This window comes from Ornithodoros turicata, chromosome 2, assembly GCF_037126465.1.
Source record: "Ornithodoros turicata isolate Travis chromosome 2, ASM3712646v1, whole genome shotgun sequence".
NCBI lineage: Eukaryota > Metazoa > Arthropoda > Arachnida > Ixodida > Argasidae > Ornithodoros > Ornithodoros turicata.
In genome coordinates this window covers 98509041-98528147 of record NC_088202.1, presented here as the reverse complement: position 1 = coordinate 98528147, position 19107 = coordinate 98509041, and the positions used below count along the sequence as shown (strand labels likewise).

Below are 19107 nucleotides of genomic sequence, written 5' to 3'. Positions count from 1 at the left end.
GCACCATATGGAGGGGTGATGCCCAGGTGCTGGATGATGAGCGAATGATGCCGAGCTCCAACATGTGATCGAATTCGGCCTTGGCAATCCTGTACTTCTCGGGAGCGAGACGACGTGGTCGAAAGTGAACAGGAGGGCCAGTAGTGAGCACATGATGTAAAACGTCGTGTTGGACGGGCTGGTTCCAGTCAGGTGGTTTGGTGAGTGCGGGAAACTCCTTTAGTATGAGAGCATAAGGAGGAGATGGCTCAGCAAGCGAAAGAACTCGTTGGGGACTTGCCGGGGCGCGAATTCCGTGCACAGACAGGTGTGTCAAAGAGTCGACGAGGCGCTTCCCAGAAACGTCCACGAGCAGGTTAAAGTGGTGTAAGAAATCTGCTCCTAAGATCGCCTGGTGAACATCGGCGATCAGGAACAGCCAGCGGAAGGTTCGTCGCAATCCAAGGTTTAGGGTTAAGGACTTTTGGCCATATACAGGGATGGTGGTTGAATTGGCCGCCTTGAGGGATAAGCAAGGTTCTCGGGAGCGGCGGCTGAGTTTCGAGGCAGGGATTACGCTAACTTCAGCGCCAGTATCCACGAGAAGACGCATGCCGGAGGTACGGTCCACGATATGAAAAAGGCGGGAATCATTAGGGCCACGTCCACTCGCCGCCACTAGTGGTTGGCCGGCGGGTTTCCCGACCACGCGCAAGGTTGGAAGCAGTGTCGGGCTTCCTGGCCGAAGCGGTGATGGTACCAGCAAAGCCCGTTCCTGTCGCGTGAACCTAGGCTGCGATGGCGAGGAGACCGGTTGCGGGAGCGGAAACGCTGGCAACGTGGCGACGGAGAGCGGGATCGAGTGGACAAAGCCGCAACTAATTGAGTGAGGTGAGCGACTTGTTGGGAAAGAGTGGCGAAATTCGAGTTGGGGTCAGGGAAGGGAGGTACACTTGGGGGAGCATCGACTTGAGGCGCTTGGACGGAATCCAAGGTCATAGTAGCAGGTGATGCGACTTCCATGACTGCGTCAGCCAAACTCGCTAGCTCTTCAATGCCGAGGTTGTGAGTGCTGGCAAGAACCATTTGGACATTTTTAGGGAGCCGTTGGAGGAATAGCTCGCGGAGGAAACTGTCGGTACTGGCATTGCTTCCTTCGCCGAGTAACTGTTTCATTCGGCGCAGCAGTTGGGTTGGGCGCCGGTCGCCTAGTTCTTCAGCTGACAACAGCTGTTGCAGACGGGCGCGGTCGGACGGCGATGTACGCTTCAAGAGTGCCGCTTTCAGGGCTTGGTACGGGGTATCGGCGGGAGGGTTGGCAATGATATCAAACACTTCTTCTGCCGCTGATGGTGAAAGGGCCGCGATGACGTGGTAATACTTGGTACGTTCGGCCGAGATGCCGGAGAGGTGAAACTGTGCTTCCGCTTGAATAAACCACGTCGCGGGGTTGCGATCCCAATACGGAGGAAGTTTGACGGCGATGGAGGATACCGGTGTAACTGAGGTTGTCGCTAAGGCTTGTCCAGTTGGGGGAGCATCGCCAGTAGACATAATGGCGGATGGAACGTTAGGGTTCCACGTTCGGGTCACCAGTTGTAGCGACACAAGTAAGAGACAACCTTCCTGGTAGCTCGCAAGGGAGCAAGTGTACGAACGTTTATTTTGCTCGCGCCTCAACAACAGCGGCGCCGCGATGCCGATGGCAAAGCCGCCACAGTATGCTCGACACAACTGCTGAATGAAAAACACATCACGAAGAGATCTACTTTAACAGAAGCACGTACTACATGGTGCATGCACTAATCAGAGTTGTACAAATATCGCATCCAATGTCGTTCGCGTTCACGCTTGAGCTAATTCATATGAACCTGCAACCCAAGTCACATTTTTCGGTTCAGGTTACGGTTTCGGTTAACTGCCGATGGTGAATCGCGGTTACGTTCCGGCTCCGGTTCTTGAAAAAATGTGGGTTCCCATGCGGTTTTCGGTTCCGTTCCGGTTTCAGTCCCTGCCGAAAACCATCCCTTGAGCCTAAGAAGTAGACTCAGCAGGCGTGGAAGTGACGTCGCGAGGTTTATCCTCAAGCAAATCTTCAAGGCGGTGCGTCAGAGGTCCCAAACGTGAGACGACACGGTGCCCCATGGCGTACGCGTCAAGACAAGGTCGCCTACTGAGGGTATGCGTTTCCGTGAGCGGCTTGAGCGCGTGCATGGGTCTTGAGCAGGTTTCGCCGAGCATCCACATTTATTTATTTCCACAAAGTGGAGGAGGCGGGACAAAAAGCTATCAGTATAGCTTGGCAAGGCCTCCGACTCCAAAGCAGTACAGCGGCAACCTTCACAGTCCATCGAATGTATATACATAGGAGGAAAAAAAAAAAGAAGACATTTACAAATGTTCGCATAACGCAAATTGTACACTTTATACAAGGAAGAGTGCAAACTTGCAACACGCTATTTTCACGTTTCATAAAAATAGCTTTTTTAGTTCTTTATTTGTAGGTATGGTAGCATTTGTATCAAAACCAAACTCGTTTAATATTCGGGGTAGTAGCACACTCAAGCTTTGCTCACCACATGACGTCCGCACCCCAGGGCAAGTCCACATAGCGTCTCTCCTGGTAGGATAACTCTTGTTATCCAAAATGACGTTGAACAGGGATAAAAATTCAAGGTTTTTATTCCTAAGGGATGAACTGTAAGTACTTAGGCATCTATATTTAAGGAAGTCGGTTGCTCTTATTATGTACTTGGTATTCCTTAAAAAGAGCCTTGCTCGAATGGTGTTTGTCGACATTCGCAATGGCACGCATAAATCGCTTCTGGATTTTCTCAATCGAAATCAAATTTTGCTGGGTGGTGCTACCCCATACTAAATGGCAGTAATTTAATAAGCCAAAGAATAGTGTATTATACAATGCTATTTTAACATGACAGGGGAGTATGTTTCTAAACCTGTAAATCTTGCCAGTACCCATTAGATGGGGAATAACATGAGGGTTGCTGTAGTCCCAGGTGGGTGTCTTCCCCGTAGAAAATGGATAATAGGGTGACTTTTGTGGTGCTTTTGTTTCGATGTACAGCAGGGGTGCCGAACTCATTCGTGTCCGCAGGCCGCATTGAGCCATGGAGGAACTGCGCGGGCCGCATACCACGGGTTTGGGGTAGCCTGTTCCTGATATACAGGGTGTCCCAGAAAACGTGTCATTGAATTATAATAAAAAAAACTACACCACCTAGAGTCATGCGGTCAATGGCATTTGTTCTTACTGGGTTTTTGCCACCTCCTCATGTGGATGTCGTGTAACGTAAGTTTAATTATGTAAATTTTTGCGAGCTTAAGTCGGAAATTTGCCTAATAAAGGTCACTTTTTTACCCCACCAATGTGAAGAGCGTGTCTAATTTACTCAAATTAATGATAATTGACAGGGATATTCAGGAGCTATCCCATCGAAAAAAATAGCCAAATATCTAGCTCTACGGAGGTCGCACAGAATAGCGCACGATGAATTTTTCAGCGCAATCTTTGTCAGTCCGACGAAAGGAGGTTGGAAACCCAACCCACCCCGTGTCTTCCCATTTCCCCTATTCCCATTTTGCCTAATGCTTCTTAGCAGATTATCTCGCCATCCCTTAGCAGGTTCACCGACCTCGAACTGCAGGGGGTCCCATTTGGCCTAATGTATGCTGCAGACAGTCCCACTTCGCCTACTAATCCGTGTTACGTAAGAAAGAAGGCGGTCCTCTGGCATGCTGCCAAAAGTCAATTTCGGATCTTCATATAACATTACATGCACCCTTGTTGGTTTCACTGAAGCATGAGGTCTGTATTTATAATTCATATTACACTAGGGTTTCTTCCCTCATCTGTTGGTTCACAAATATAGACTGTTACGCATCCGGAAGAGTGAAAGGAAGTGAAAGGAATTACGGAAGAGTGAAAAACATAGTTTTTATTTACATTTTGTTTAATTAAAAGGGCAGCTTTGTTTTCTGCACTTCAAAATTCTTCCAAATTTGCAGCTCTACTCAATATGCATTAGATGTCCCACGGCATCGAGGTACGACATCATGTCCCGTTCGCCATTCTGAATTATTGACTGCTCAATGACATTCTTAAGTAGCATCACAACTTTTTATTAATTCCAACGCCCTACGCCGGCTTTTTCAACTGACCCTAAGTGATTTGGGAGAAATTCACAGCACACCCTGGAGGAGACTAGAATTTGTACGACACCGGCCAGAAAAGGAATTCCTGTCGGAAAATATTCCCGTGTATAACTCCCACCGTTAGATAATGCGCAGGCCCTCTTCAGAGCACCTTTTTACCGAATAACGCGCGCGTTATACACCGGAAAATACGGTAGTTAGGTTGAACGTGGGTTAAGGCGTCTCGCTCGGTAGTGTCGTGCTAACTGGAAGGCGGTGGGTTCGAATCCTACCACCGGTTGTGCTGTCTGAGGTTTTCCCTGGGTTTTCCGAAGACTTTCGAGACGAATACCGGCACAGTTCCCCCTGAAGTCTGCCCAAGACGCATATTAACCCCCTATCCCCCCACTCCTTCCTGCTGTCCTCTCTCCATCTGTTCTCATCTGTACGTCGCTCATAGCCACCTCTCATCTCCACATAGCCACATCTTGCTCATAGCCACCTCGCCGTCGCTCATATAGCTTCGCGGCGCTAACACGAAAGAAAAAAAAGAGTTAAATTAAACACGACTATAGTGACACCAGTTTCCATATTTAACATCGCTCAGGTGACACTGAACATGGCTCGAAGCCTTGTTTCATTCGTCATGCTGTCCATCAGGAGTCACTATGTAAAATGTTTGTAAAATGTTTATTGTTATATTTGTACATTATATTTATACCTTATATTTGCAAATGTAAAGGGTCTTTGTTTCGGACGACGTAAGGTAGTTGTCCGACGAGCACATTCATTTCTTGCACACGTCATCATCGGGTCGGAGCGTGTAAGTAACGCCTACTTGCCGACAGTCCCGTTTTGCCTAATGAGATTGCACGGCAGTCCCATTTCGCCTATCGGCTGTTACCCCTCCCGCCTCTTTAATCCGATAATCCGGGTTAGGCAAAATGGGAATAGGCGAAATGGGATGTAACCGCCCACCCCGGTATCGCAGAAAGAGATAAGGCAGGCATGGCTTATCACGTCCGACTTTCGCTGGGATAATACTTTCCCTCTCCCAATTTTATGAACTGTTACTTTTTCTACTATCACTCTGTAGGCTGGCTTCGGAACCTCCTTTCGTCGGACTGCGAGCGATCGCGCTCAAAAAGACATCGCGAAAGCATGATATTCGGCTATTTTTTCCAATGGGATAGCTCGTGAATATCACTGTCAATTATCATGAATTTGAGTGAATTCGGCACGCTCTTCATATTGGTGGGGTGAAAAAGTGACCTTCCCTTGTCAAATTTCCGAGTTCAGTTCGCAAATATTTACATAATTAAACTTACGTTACACGACATCCACATGAGGAGGTGGCAAAAACCCAGTAAGAACAAATGCCATTGACCGCATGACTCTAGGTGGCGTAGTTTTTTTATTATAATTCAATGACACGTTTACTGGGACACCCTGTAGATGATGCAACACAGAACTTACGATAACATAAAACTATATATTTACGTTGCTGAATCACATGTTCAGCAATCCTTTTTATTCGCTTTGTGCTGAGGAAACTTCGCACCTCTTCTTTTTAACTATTGCATCAACATTGGGTGAAAGTGATTGCGCAGTTGTAATCTTAAGGGCTGCGTTGAGGTGTTCGTTTGTGAGTTGTGAGCGTAACTTTGACTTATTCAGATTCATCACAGCGGAAAACACCTGCTCGCAGACCTACCTTGATACAATTGTCTTGCGACGTATAGAGCCACGAATTATTATTATTATTATTAGACGTCTGTTGAGCCCCCCCTACCTGCCACGGGCCGACCTACGAAAATCGTGCAAATCCGAGAAGAAAGTAATATATGGGAGGGGGGGGGGGAGGGGGGACCAGTGTGACGATCGCGCAAGTTCTTGCAGTTCTTGCGTTTGTCTACACCCGTGAATGGCTTTCAAAGTCTGAGCGTATCAGGATAATTCCAAGTGTAATAAGTGCGGCGGGTTTTTGTAAAGAGCCCCCCTCCCCCTTACCTTGGAGGTCTGACCCTGGCTATGCCACTTGACGAGGGCGTGGGAGGTTGTGTCGGTCGGAGTGCGAGGTTGTGTTTCTTGGCCGCTATGTCTTTACGAAGGTGGAAAACGCCTTTGTAGCTTGTTTGCGAACAGCAAACTGCCCTGTGAACTTGAACTTCGTTCTGTGGGAGTTTGATCATTTTAGGTCCTCCTTTTGGAAACGATGACAAAAAGATAAAATTTAAGGTCACGATACGTCATCTTTTCCTCTGCGATAGCATAAATACAGTAACTGACTTCTGGGTAGAGCGCTGCACAGGCCGCATTATTTGGGCCACGGCCCTGCCCAAGCCCGGCCTAGCTTTGATGTACTTGCCACGGCCTGAACCGGGCAGGGCTGAAGACCCGAAGAATTTCTAGGTTCTCGGCCCGGGCCCGACCCGAGAAATTTCTTGGTTACCCGCTCGGCCCAGTGTAGCGGGCAGTAAACGTTGACCGTGGCTAACTAACAGCGGGGTAACACATGCTCGAGCCCGGGCCAGGCTCGCGAAGAGGATTTACCCGGCCGGGCTCGCTCCTGCTTTCTGGCAAGCCCGAGCCCGTGCAGTGCTCAATGATCAATTTTTTTTTCTGACCAACATGTGTTCTTCTAGACAAAGGGGCTTTCGGCTTTTGAGATTTCACTGTATTTCGGAATTTTGAGGTACATTCCCAGACGCTGTGAAAATATTCCAGGATTGATTTACCAAAACCTATATTGGAACCTCTTTCATACAGTACGAGTTCACTAGAAGTACAAGTACAAGACAGCCTTTCATATAAAATTTGAACAAGCAGAATGGCATGCTTGCACCGCTGGCGGCTGTTCCACAAAGTATGGTGTCTATACAGGGTTTTCTTGCTTGGCTTTATGGTGCGAAGCGCACATAAAGAAGGTTGTGTGAATGATAGCACTGCCTTTTCGTTTAGGGTGTGGGATTTCAAGTCTTCGACCGGAGTCTTCTTCAATGCCATTTTAGTGTGGTGTATCATCATATCCAAAACCTTAACCATTAGAGGGAGTTGTTTAAAGCTATTTCAAATAGAAACTATACTGATAGTTTCCCATGCGAGCGCATTCGTGCACTACAGAGAGGAGCACAAAAGTGCAGTAACCCCTACAAAATGAAAACAAGATTCCTGAATTTCTTTGTACAGGAGCTCGTGTCGCACAGAACTTTTTACACAGTCAAAGAGCACTTTTACTTTTCCATTAAGGATTCTTTGTTTATGCAGCTCAAATAAATTGTAAATTTTGAGCTCTGAGCTGCAGAGTTCATAACCACTACCCCAGCTACAAGTTTGTAACGTCGGAGTACTACGATGTGACAGAGTGAATTTCGTCGCTTAAAATTACTGTTGAAGCAAGCTTTGAAGTTAATAACAGAGCATAGATAGATGGAGTCCATGTTATTCCAAGAATTCCACACAACCGTGCCACAATTTGCATTCGCATATTTCCTGCACTGCCTGTCCTTGCAGGATGTGTTGGGCATGCTTTGTTCTCCTTCTCACAGGACTATCTCACAATTCATCGCTGAATATTGCCATCAACGAATTTCATCGTTGAATAACTTCACTTTTGTTAAATAAGGTGGATATGTATCAACATATTTCAGTTTTATATATGGTCATTGTGTGTTGTGCATCTGACGTGCAATGTACGTTATATCCTAGTTACAGCCTCGACATGTTCACAAAGAGAAATTTTCAAGAAAAAGCTTAGGAATTGGTTGAAGGTATTTGTATTAGGCATTTATCTAGTTATATATGTGCTGTTGAATTTATGTAATTTCACAACCTTAATACGGAAGCAAAGTCAGGTGGCAGCATGCTTGAGGAATATCCTGCAGGACCTTAATTTTGTCGGGCACGTTCTCTATGGTTGTACCACAAAGCCCAGTACACCCAGATTTCTGGTGCTTTCGAAACACACCCACGGGGATCAAGACTCTTCCGTGCTGTTCTTCACATGTTGCAATGAGAGTTACTCCCGACTTCGTGAAACTCACTCATTGCAATTTCCAATACCTGTCTCTCCCCTTGTTACCAATATATTTCACCGGAGCGTAATTTCTTGAAAAAACAACTGTGAAATTCTCGAAAATTATTTAGTCCACGGAAGTTAGTCCTTTTTTGCAGCAGGGACTGTTCATGTAGGAACAGTTCCATGTATCTTTGTCCAAAAAGAAATGAGAAAGCACACACAGCCTCGAGCCCTCTCTCCAAGCAGAAATACCTTCTTTGGCAACTACCAACGCACAGCCAGTGTAACTTCTATGAAACATAACTTGAAACTTACTAACCTAGCTCTGCGACGAAAAATTTTCCGTCTGTTCCTGTCCACAAAATATAACATTGTAACGATAGCTTGCAATCTCACTTTATATTTCCACCTACGTACATATCAAATTGCGCTGACCATCGTCAAAAAGTACACATTCCATCTTGTTCAACCAAATCTCACGTTGACTTCTTTTTCTACCACACCACCATCGACTGGAACCACTTCCTCGGTTCACTGACATCAATTTCGCCCATCGCTCAGCGCAAAAGTGTTGTTAGTGATTATGTAACACTGTAATCAACAATGTTATGCTTTGTATTCAGCTTTTTCAACTTTGTGTAGCCCGTCTACTTCGACCACCACTCTCCTCTGTGATGCCAACACCCTCTGGGTATTTAAATAAAAATAAATATTTAATTCAGGGTATGGTTATTTATTTATTTTTATTCAAATACCCACAGGGCGTTAGCATCACAGAGGAGAGTGGTGGTTGAAGGAAATGGGCTACACAAAGTAGAAAAAGCTGAATACAAAGCATAACATTGCTGATTACATAATCACTAATGACACTTTTGAGCTGAAGATGCAGTGTCGCCGATGTGTGTGTTTTTTATTTAATTCAGGGTATGGTTATTTAAAAAACACACACGCATATCGGCAACACTGCAGCATAAAGTCCTCAAAACGTATCTACAACATGGAAGCTAGAGCAGACACAAGGAGAGAATACATTCATGGGGGACTGATGGAAAATAAATGGAGAGCTTTAATTAACCATTTTGCATACTGAAAGTGTTTTATACAAAAAGATGACATAATGAACATCTCTTCGCCCCCACCGTACGTGCGATGATGCGGCTCCACAATTCCACACGTGTGTGAGGGTGTAATTCTGGATGCCTCTTTGGACAGTGGTGATGAATACAATTCATTCGTCACTGTTGTGCCAGCTGGAGAGCTTTATTCCCTGTGCACTAGCACAAACAGTCCAAGACATCCGAGCACCAAATACTGAAAAAGATGTGTAGTGTAATGGTGAGTTTATGGTTCAGCAGTCGTCAGGAACAGTGTACAGCAGCAGCTGTATGTACACACACAGAGAACGTTACTGTACGCTAATAGACACTAGTGTTATCAGCTGGAGCTGAGCTCCTATAAGCCTAGTACACCACCTGATGCCATTCTCCGTTGTTACGTCTATGGTCTAGTGAGGTGACGCTTCTGCATTGTGCAGCATTGTCCGTTGTATTATTGGGAGTTTAACAGTGAAAGTCAGAAACGCACGAGTGGTAGCATGAAGAGAGCGCCACCGAGAAATTAGACAAAAGCAACTAGTACAAGACAAGCCAAATTTTTTTTTAGTGCTAGGAGTGAAACAGTGAGAACAGAATGTGTTCTCAGAAATTTGCGATTATGCTTGGCTGGCATGATGAGTTGCAGCTACATGGTGCATAAGTACAGACCCCTCTTTTTCAGGTTTGATGTTTTTTGAAAATCAGTTGGTAAAATAGTGTAAAATTGATTATGTAGGCACAGTATATATATATATATATATTTACAGTCTTCGCTCATTACTATGAACACTTTCATCCTTCGTAAAAACTGTCCATAAAGTGAATCGTCCATGATATCGAACCAGACAGCATTTATTGTGAAAACAAACTCGGTTATTGGCGTCTGCTTGTGTGTGTACCACGTGGAACTGACAGTCGATAGAATATCCGCAACTTTAATTGCTCGATGCTCATCCCCATTGTCTGTGAAGAATTGGAGCGCTATTTGCAACTCTTCCGAGTCATTGCTGCTGTGACAAAGTTTACTGTATTTTGCTACATCTCCTACACTTGACGTTCACATCATCTTGGGCACGCTATACGTAAAACCACACGCTGGTTGAATCGGCTGAATTCTGCGGGAAGTCACCACTCTTCCTTTGTGTGCTCGTCGTAGAAGCTAAACCGCCCTCTTTGATCACCAGCCTTCGTTTTTCAACTGTTCATGAGCACGACTCGACACACACCGTTAGATGCCGATGAGACCTCTGGCGCTGCGCATTAATTTTGTGTACTTGAAATAGCATTTCCACCGACTGCATTGTGAATTTCTACATTGTATGTAGCCACTATTGTAGCTGCGATGCACTATCGTTGCTTCTATCAACCGCAATTGCGAAGATGCGTCGTCTCAGCCTCTCCAACACTACATTTTGCACAGCCATTTCACCGATAATCCCAGTGGTCTCCGTCTGTCCGCACCTGTAGCGCTCTGCTTCGTCACGGCGGTCGCACGGCTGGTTGTGCTCAACCAGAAAACCAGTGAAAAGGCACTCGGCACGTATGAGGAACACGTGTAGATATTTCTTCCGTTTGGTGAGCGCCAGCGGACGAGACAAAACTACTGTGCGAGATTGGACTGATGATAGGACGATAGCACGTCTTCTAGAGAAACACGGACACAATGAAACTCGCGGTCCACCGTGACCTCCAGCCATGGATGGTCAATGCCGTGAAACACGTCTTATGGGCTGTCTAATTCTTCAGGAATACATTTGCGCAGCTTTCAAAAGAAAATGAGAGACAAAAATAACTTCCCCAATTCTCAGGGAGATTACAGGGTGGGAGACTGAACGATAATCCGAGAGAGTTGGCAGGTGTGTGAGCATCACTCCGGAAGTTTGAATTGAGAGAGTTCAAATTAATGGGACTTGAATTTATACCTTTCTCGTGTTTATGTTCTGTTTCAATGGGAATTGCTCTTACATCACACTATCGGTGAGGGGGAAGGGCAGGGGGGCTCGCTTTGAGAGGGGAGTTCAGCTCTAAGGAGCTACTCAGTTAAAAGTCCAAATGAGAATACACATTCCACGAGCACACAACGTGTCTCTTTACTTTAGCGCTTTTATCATGGAACATTCCACAAGGATACAAAAATGTAGTGACACCGCATATCATTGATCACACAATAATGTGCGGAACACCGTTTATATTAGATTGTTTTTAGTTGCGAAGCATAACGCATCCTTTATATGCTGTATGATGGCAGTTCTAATGACAACATTTTTTAAAACAAATAATTACAATTCGGGGCTTTATGTCGCGAGACAACAGTGATCATGAGCGACTCCAGTGGTCGGGTCTGTGGATTAATTTTGCACACCTGACGATTCTTGAACGTGAGCTGAAATTTCGACACACTGCACACCACCTTTAATGTCCCTCGTGGAAGAAGGCGTGTCTGAGCAAATTGTACCCTTCCACCAAGTTGTCCTTAGCCGGGTTTGAACCCGCTATCTTGGGATCAGCAAGCGGACACGCTACTGACTGAGCCACCGAGGCTGGCATTTTAAACAAACTATTGTGTTGTGGTGGGATTGAGTTGTGCTGATGATGCCTACAGCTAAGTAAATAAAGTGTACACAGAGCAATGCACCAGTATTTTGTGGCCCAATATTATACAACAACACCAGCTAAGATATGTTAAGCAGTTCTTATGCTTCACCACAGTTTTCCTAAGCCAGACAGTTCTGCCATATTTCAGCTGTGGCTGTTCACTGGGCAGTGGTCAAACTGACAAGAAGCTCTTGGAGCAGGAAAGTCTGTTTTGTAGCGGCTTTTACAGTCCATGGAGCAGAGTGTACAGACTCCTAATTTCCTTGCGTACAGTGTAAGCGCTGTTCCATGTCACAAGCTTGTTGTTGGCATAAGATTGCGTGGACCACTAGCCTCCTGTGCTATCACAAAACTAAATAGAAAATGCTCCAAACACACAACCTATCATTTATTTAGAGAAATGCCAAAACACTAAATCTTATGAAAGGTCAGAATGTACAGCTAGAAACATAATTTCTCTGTTTATCAGAGTTTCAGGTCTGAGCGTTTTATTTTTTCAATCTGTGTTTGTGCCGCGAAGCAACTGTGGCTATGAGCCACAAATTGAGACAACTGACAAATTGAGAGAATTTCCTCGAATTTCGGGCACGTTGCATTTCGAAAACAGTGACAATGAAGGCAGGATTATGTGCATGAAATTGTGAAATAACTTCCGTGAAATTGTACGTACTCATGAGACTCGCTTGGTGTTAGGAGTCGCGCAACGCAGTGGGCTTTGTGTGCACGGTGAACACGTGTCAGACTACGATGCATCAAATAATGTACTATTTTGCCAAAAGTTGCTTTAGTTATTTTAGAATACCGAATAACTAGGTATCACGCATGAAAACCGGTAGAAGTCGATGGTAGCCAGGACCGACCGAGAGGCAAGCAAAAGAGGAAGGGCTCCTGATTTGCCGTCTGGTATGCGTAACGTTGTATTTTCATTTGTCACATGCTCAGTGTTGTGTGAATTATCTCAAACTATGGGGTCTATCAAGGGACTGTTGGGGGGGACCCATGCCGTGGAAGTATTGTTCAAAGAAGCATTGCCGCAGTGGAAAGAGCAACTGTACAACTTTCAGTTTCGTTTCCACTTTCATTGGTCATCCGGCAGCCTCTTTTGGAGCAAACATGGCGCAATAAGTCAGAAAGACACCCACTAATAGCAGCATGTCGCAGGATCTGCTTTTTCACACTGTTCGGCGAAAATGGCGCTGCAGTTCAATCACTGCTTGGGGAAGTTTATGCTACAGAGCAGGGGAATTTCCAGGGTTTAATTTCTGAAGCAAGGGCATTCAAATGCATGTTTACTGAGTTTGCACTCCCAACTTTGCTCAACTCAACTCAAACAAAGGAAAGACACAGCATCTGCCTAACTTTTAAAAGCTGCAACTGTCCACAAAGCTACAACACTAGTCACAAACCTTGCGCGGTGGAATACTCACCTTAAACTTTGGGTAATCATTCATCAAAATGGTGACGATGCCTACATATGGAACAAACCTGCGCAAGCAAAAGGAGCATTAACATAGTGTAACGAGCAAAGTATCTGAAAACTGTAAAATAGCTCATTATCTTTTACTCACCCTCGTGCCCTCCCAACAATGTCTTTTTTGTCCAACCAAAGTTGGCCTGGTGCGTAGAGACCCCTGTCGTCAACAGAGTTGTTGTCACCTTTCGTTAAAATCTTCACGCTGCTGTCTTCCCTGAAAAGAAATGACATCTTGTAACATAGTGTGCCTGAAAACAATGGGACATATGGCTCTAAGTGTAGATTCACACGATGCAACGTTTGCTGCAACTTCGTTCCAGCCGCGGTTGCACACAAAGGTGCAGGGAGTAGGCTCCTTTCACACGGTGAGCAACTTGCAGCATCATAGTGATGCCACGAGCAAATGTCATCACCACCACCTTCGTCCTGTCGCACGAGGACGAGAGCTGCAAATACGGTTGACAGTTTGCAAGGACATATTCTAGAATGGAGTCTCGTCAAATATTTCACATGAACCACCGGGGAAGATTTCGTGCTCCTCGCGTTGCTTTCGTAATCCGCACCAGCGCGTGCTGCTGCACGCTGTAGCAGATTTCATGCTGTTTTACGTCTCAGAAGTGACACCATAACAGCCGGTCGTTGCGATTGGATGTCTTCGGGGGAGGAGCTGAATGATAGACATGTTGTGCATGAAGGTTGCAAGAGGAACCACTGACTGGGCTATTCGTGCTGCAACTCTAGCAACTAGGTTGCCCTCACCCCCCTCCTGAACCCTCGTTTAAAGTGCACAACCTAGTTGCACACCACCCAAGTTTCATAATGTGAATAGGCCCCAAGAACGTTTAGCAACATCCTCTGTTGCAACATTCAGAGCATAAACATTGTTATGCATGCAGAGCTAACATGCATGCATTGTTAACATGCAGAGCTGCTCAATATGATGTCACTGGTGGATGAGTTCGTGTATTCGCAGTGAAGATTTCACGCGTGTCTGTTAGACTCTTTGGTGTGAAACTTGGAATGCAGGTTGATTTATTGACTGGTAAAAGGAAAAAGTGGAGCTGTTAGATGTTAGTGGAGACACAGGTTCATGTTGATCCAAATGACTGTTCTTTACATTTATCCAGCACAACATGATGCGGGTGTCAAGATCACATTAAGTGTATCCCCTGTTCCCCACCACAAAAAATGGTGGAGGAATCCTGTTGCTTCCGGGGCATGAGTCGCATTAAATAGCATGCGATAGTTCCTGCGCATTGTTCTCTACCACCTACAAAGCTTTCCTGCTGTTTAAAATGTCTGTAATTCCTCAATGGTATTCCTACACATACTACTTCTTAATGGGTTTGCGAAGAAATATAATGCTCTGTCTACCCTAATGTGACCACGTTCCTTTGTGGTCATTCACATTCCTCCATTCACATGCCAAGGCGGGACATTTGCGGCAAGGGAGGTGGGGTGCTGTCCGTTAACAAATCGCTCTTTTTATTTCACCTACAATCACTGCAGTCATTTATTTTTGCATTCTAACATGCTACGTAGCATGCACATCAAATATTTTAAGCAGAACATACTGTTTTTTTAGTGTGTCTCCATATTTGCAGGTTTGAAGGGAAAAATCTCATCCCAAACTCACTAACTTGAGGTTTAATTTCCTGGAAAGTTGAGAGGAAGGCAAGGGAAAGTTGAAAGCTCTTTCAGTATTGAACCCCATCTTTCTTCCATTTGGGCTTCTCTGCAGCCAAAGGCTGGACAAAATGCCGTCCCACAAGTAGGCTGGTAGGACAGCGGGGGCTGTCCTGCCTAAATTGGGACACCTGGTCACATTAGTCTACCCAGAATGCAACTTAAATCACTTTCTGCAATATTCACCATATGAATACTTGATGCACCACCATTCTCTATATAATTGGCTCAATTTTTGGCCCAGTCAGTGGGTTTCCGAGACTGAGTTAGCAACCACAGTTGCACACGTGCGAGACAGCACGATAAGAAGTTGAAATAATGCACTCTGTTTTGCATTGCATAAATCTTGATTGATGAAGGCTGTGAACTGCTACCGTACCCCCAAATCCAGTTGGTCAGTAGCACACGTTTAGTTAACTTCCCCAACTAAAGAATAAAGGCAACTTTATGCATTGTGCCAGGTGGTAAAACCTGGGTTTGAAGGTGTGGTGCCCCATCTACATTGATAATGACACAGGTACAGTTGATGACACACTTGTCTGTAACATCCAGCTCATGGCAGGAACAATCCCCAATCATCAGTGTTGCGCAGCATCGTAGAGTTCAAGGTGAGGCCAGTTGACAGTAAACATCTGACTGCGGGCATTGCACACAGCAACACACATGTATCGCAGGATTCTCTCTTTCGATTGGTATTAGCGTGTATCGCATGGGACAATTTGGCTTTCCCCTCATAGACCATATTGGTATAGCTTCTTTGTGCTCCATGAAATTGCAATGTTGCACCAGGACCTTGAGTTTACACACATATTTGTCGAGAGCAATTACAACACTGAATCAACGTGAGCCTTCACAGTGGTACCAAAGATGTCTGCAACACTCAACAAAGCATGCAAACACGAAGGTCAGATAGATGGGGCAATGCGCTGAGGCGAGGTCCATCTAGGAACAAACACAACACACAGAGCTTCCGGGCCAAAGTCGACAAGTAATCCACGAAAAAGCCAATGAGTGGCAGCGCCAGTGACTGAACCTGAACCCTCCTGATTACCGGTCAGGAGGCATTCCTTTGGTGTAAAGCATGGTACCCATGACCGGTAATCAGAAGGGTCCATGTTCAACCCCCTGCACTCATTGCCTTTTTCGTGAATTACTTGGTGAAGGTGAAGTTGGTCATCTCTTTCAACTGTACCCTGTGTGCGAACCAGGCAGGCGGATGAACACGTAATTGGCAGCCAGACAGCTGATTGAAAGAGCACATTGGGACGCTGCTCCGCACAAGAAATATGTAAACCAAAAACTAATTAGTTACTCTAGGAATCACCAAGTGTCAGTTTTTTTTCTGGAACATTTTTTGCTGAAGGTTCTGGTTGGTAAAACAGAGGTTCTGAAAGTTTTATTTAATTACTGAGTGTATGCAAATGCTGCTCACTACTCAGTTCTTGGTCAATGTCTCGGGGATGCTCACTGAAAAAGAAGCTGTTTTCGCTAGCACCACCTGTTTACGAATTATTCAGCTGGGGGAGCTTCGAGAAACACCCGTTATAGGTGCTCCGCATTAGAATTTCTCTTCAAAGGAAAACTGGTAAAAAAAAAATTCTATTCGAAGGCTATAAATTGACTGAGATGGAATGATAGGATTGCCACTCAGCCATAAAATTGACTGTGGATGAAAATGAATTTTATAAGACCAGTTGCAGAGCCTGTTTATGCACAACCAGATGCACAGCCTGTTTTTAGGATTGCATTACAGGCTCGTCCTTGCAGTCCCACATTTGATATGTTGATGTGTACTATAAAATCTGAAATAAAAATCTGAAAATATTGATTGTAGTTATATTTGAAGCATCCAAAAAGATACCTGAAGAAAGATATAGCTACTGAATAAAAAAAAAAACAATTACTGATACGAAAAAAAAAAAAAAAAAAGGTTACGAATATGAAAATATGCATAACATTTTCCAACAGTTGCTCAAAGAGTATCTAGAAACATGCAGTTCTATATCTTTACTCAGTTTCTTCAGCAATACTCACTTTTCATGAAGCTTGAGTACTCTGTGAACAATAGGAATGTCCCGACCTTCCACTTTAAATACAACAATGTCTCCGACTCTGATGGGATCCTCACGATAGTTTGTTAAGAAGAGAAGATCTCCTCGGTGAAAAGCTGGCTCCATACTTCCACTGCAAAGGGAATCGTTGCTCATATCAGACCGCATCAGATATTGAGGTTGAATAACATACATTTTTTTACGGATAGTTTAACGTTGTGTTGGGAATTGCACTACTGAAACAGAACAAGCCAGATAATGGCTACAAGGAACAGGTTAAAATGGAATAACATTTTTCCACCCTTATGATCTTGTACATCTTATATGTGCTCACCTTATTTCTGAGAAAATGATGTGTGCTTGTACACCAATGAATGAGTGACACAGTGATACACTCTGCTTAGACTACATACCAAATATTTGTTGCCAAATTGATACATACCTGAGCACGACGACAATTGGGCTCCCACTTCCCGTGACAACCATGAGGCCTTTCCAAATCATGAGAGCAGATGATACAATCATGCCAAAATTTAGCACCTGATACAACAACTGGAAAGACAGAAACATGTCACTAATTTACGGAGCGTGTGTCAACAAAGTGTTGGCGTTTAACCCTGGAAAATAAATCTCACTTCACCTATCGAAGTAGGTGAGTAAATATGATCTGATACAGGGAACAGATAGGAACTACGTGAGTTCAAAACTTTTGCTGGAAAGTTGTAGTGTCACAAACTGTTTGGTTTTATGCAGACAACCTCAATTTGGCTCATATGTACTTTTGAATAGCAGCATTTGAATATGGAAGCATCTACACCGAAGTGACATGCAAGCAATTGAAACAAACGGAGGGTACAACAGAGATTGTCCATGCAATACAGTTGACAAACAGGCAGTAAAATTTGAGTCCGACAGGCCTTAAGTATAGGTTTGAGATGTAGTTCACAAAAGTACTGACACATCACATTTGTTCAATCACATTGTTTATGGTTGCAGTGCCCGCATGCGAGCATACGGATACCCTTGGCATGATGAAGCACGCTTACCTGCCGTTTATTCATACGTTTGAGGTCGTCTAGCATTCCCAACATATTTAATTTAGGAAGTGCACAGCCTTCTTCTACAATATTTTAAGTTGTGAAGTGCCGTGTCCACAACTCTGTTCAACGCGTCGCCGGCAGTACACGTCAGTTGAAAAGAGTTTATACGGGAAGCGCCATCTGCGCGTAGGAAACGGAGCGACGGCTGCACATTGTTGCCCGATGCCTTTCGAATCTGCGCCAGGAAAGCCAAGAAGCACAAGAAAGCACAGACACGTGCCCCACACGAACGGAACAAGTGCGACATGCGCTACAACGGGTATGGGGACACTGTCGGAAACAATCGTCCCTGACGTCGGTACGTAGGTAGTGTCATAATAACTTGGTGCTCAAGTGCATGCATTTCTGCATGGACTTTGCAAGAAATATAGTAGCAATAGAGGAATCTCAACTGTTCTGTAGGGAGTTTTAGCGAACGATTTTGTAGCTGCCCAACCAGCGCATTGCATTCTGAGTCACTTCCCCTGCTACGGGTCATCCGGGATACCGTTCGCGAGCCGTTTGAGCAGAGACAATGCGCCAAAACTATGGTAGCCTATACGCAGTGGCGTATCTAGAGCTACCTGCGCCCATGGCAACATGGTTAACATGATGTCCTTGGGGATGCGTTTTCGTGTGTTCCGCACTAGGTTTCACAATACAATCTCTCTAATGGCGGGTGCTTTAGATCATTTATGAATGTGCCAGGTTGAGTGCCCGAGCTTGCACATTCACACCCGACCACATAATGGCGCCCCTGTTCACCTGGCGCCCATGGCAGCTGTCCACACCTGCCACACCCTAGATACGCCACTGCCTATACGTGGTTTATCCTGAATCCCAGGCACGGGAGGTGTGCAAATAAACTAACAAAATGAAAATGCGGGGCGGGGGTTAGTCTTACAGATGCGTCGTAATAGCTTGAAGTATCATCACCGACATGACTAAAGCTGAAATAGCAAGGGCCCAACCGCGAGGG

General features: G+C 45.1%; 2 protein-coding genes across 2 annotated transcripts; both read right to left on the bottom strand.

The window, feature by feature from the left end:
• Nucleotides 1–657: 657 nt before the first annotated feature.
• Nucleotides 658–1533, bottom strand: LOC135384909 (uncharacterized). The gene has a single exon (XM_064614091.1). The coding sequence runs from the start codon at nt 1531–1533 to the stop codon at nt 658–660; it is 876 nt and encodes a 291-aa protein (XP_064470161.1).
• Nucleotides 1534–9197: 7664 nt separating this feature from the next.
• On the bottom strand, nt 9198–18277 carry LOC135385821 (signal peptidase complex catalytic subunit SEC11A-like). Its single transcript, XM_064615352.1, has 6 exons — nt 18096–18277; nt 17492–17601; nt 17033–17182; nt 13407–13526; nt 13266–13323; nt 9198–9460 (listed from the first exon to the last, which is right to left on the bottom strand). Exons 1-6 carry the CDS (start codon nt 18138–18140, stop codon nt 9410–9412), a joined length of 534 nt encoding a protein of 177 aa, XP_064471422.1. The 5' UTR covers nt 18141–18277; the 3' UTR covers nt 9198–9409.
• Between the last annotated feature and the right edge of the window lie 830 nt (nt 18278–19107).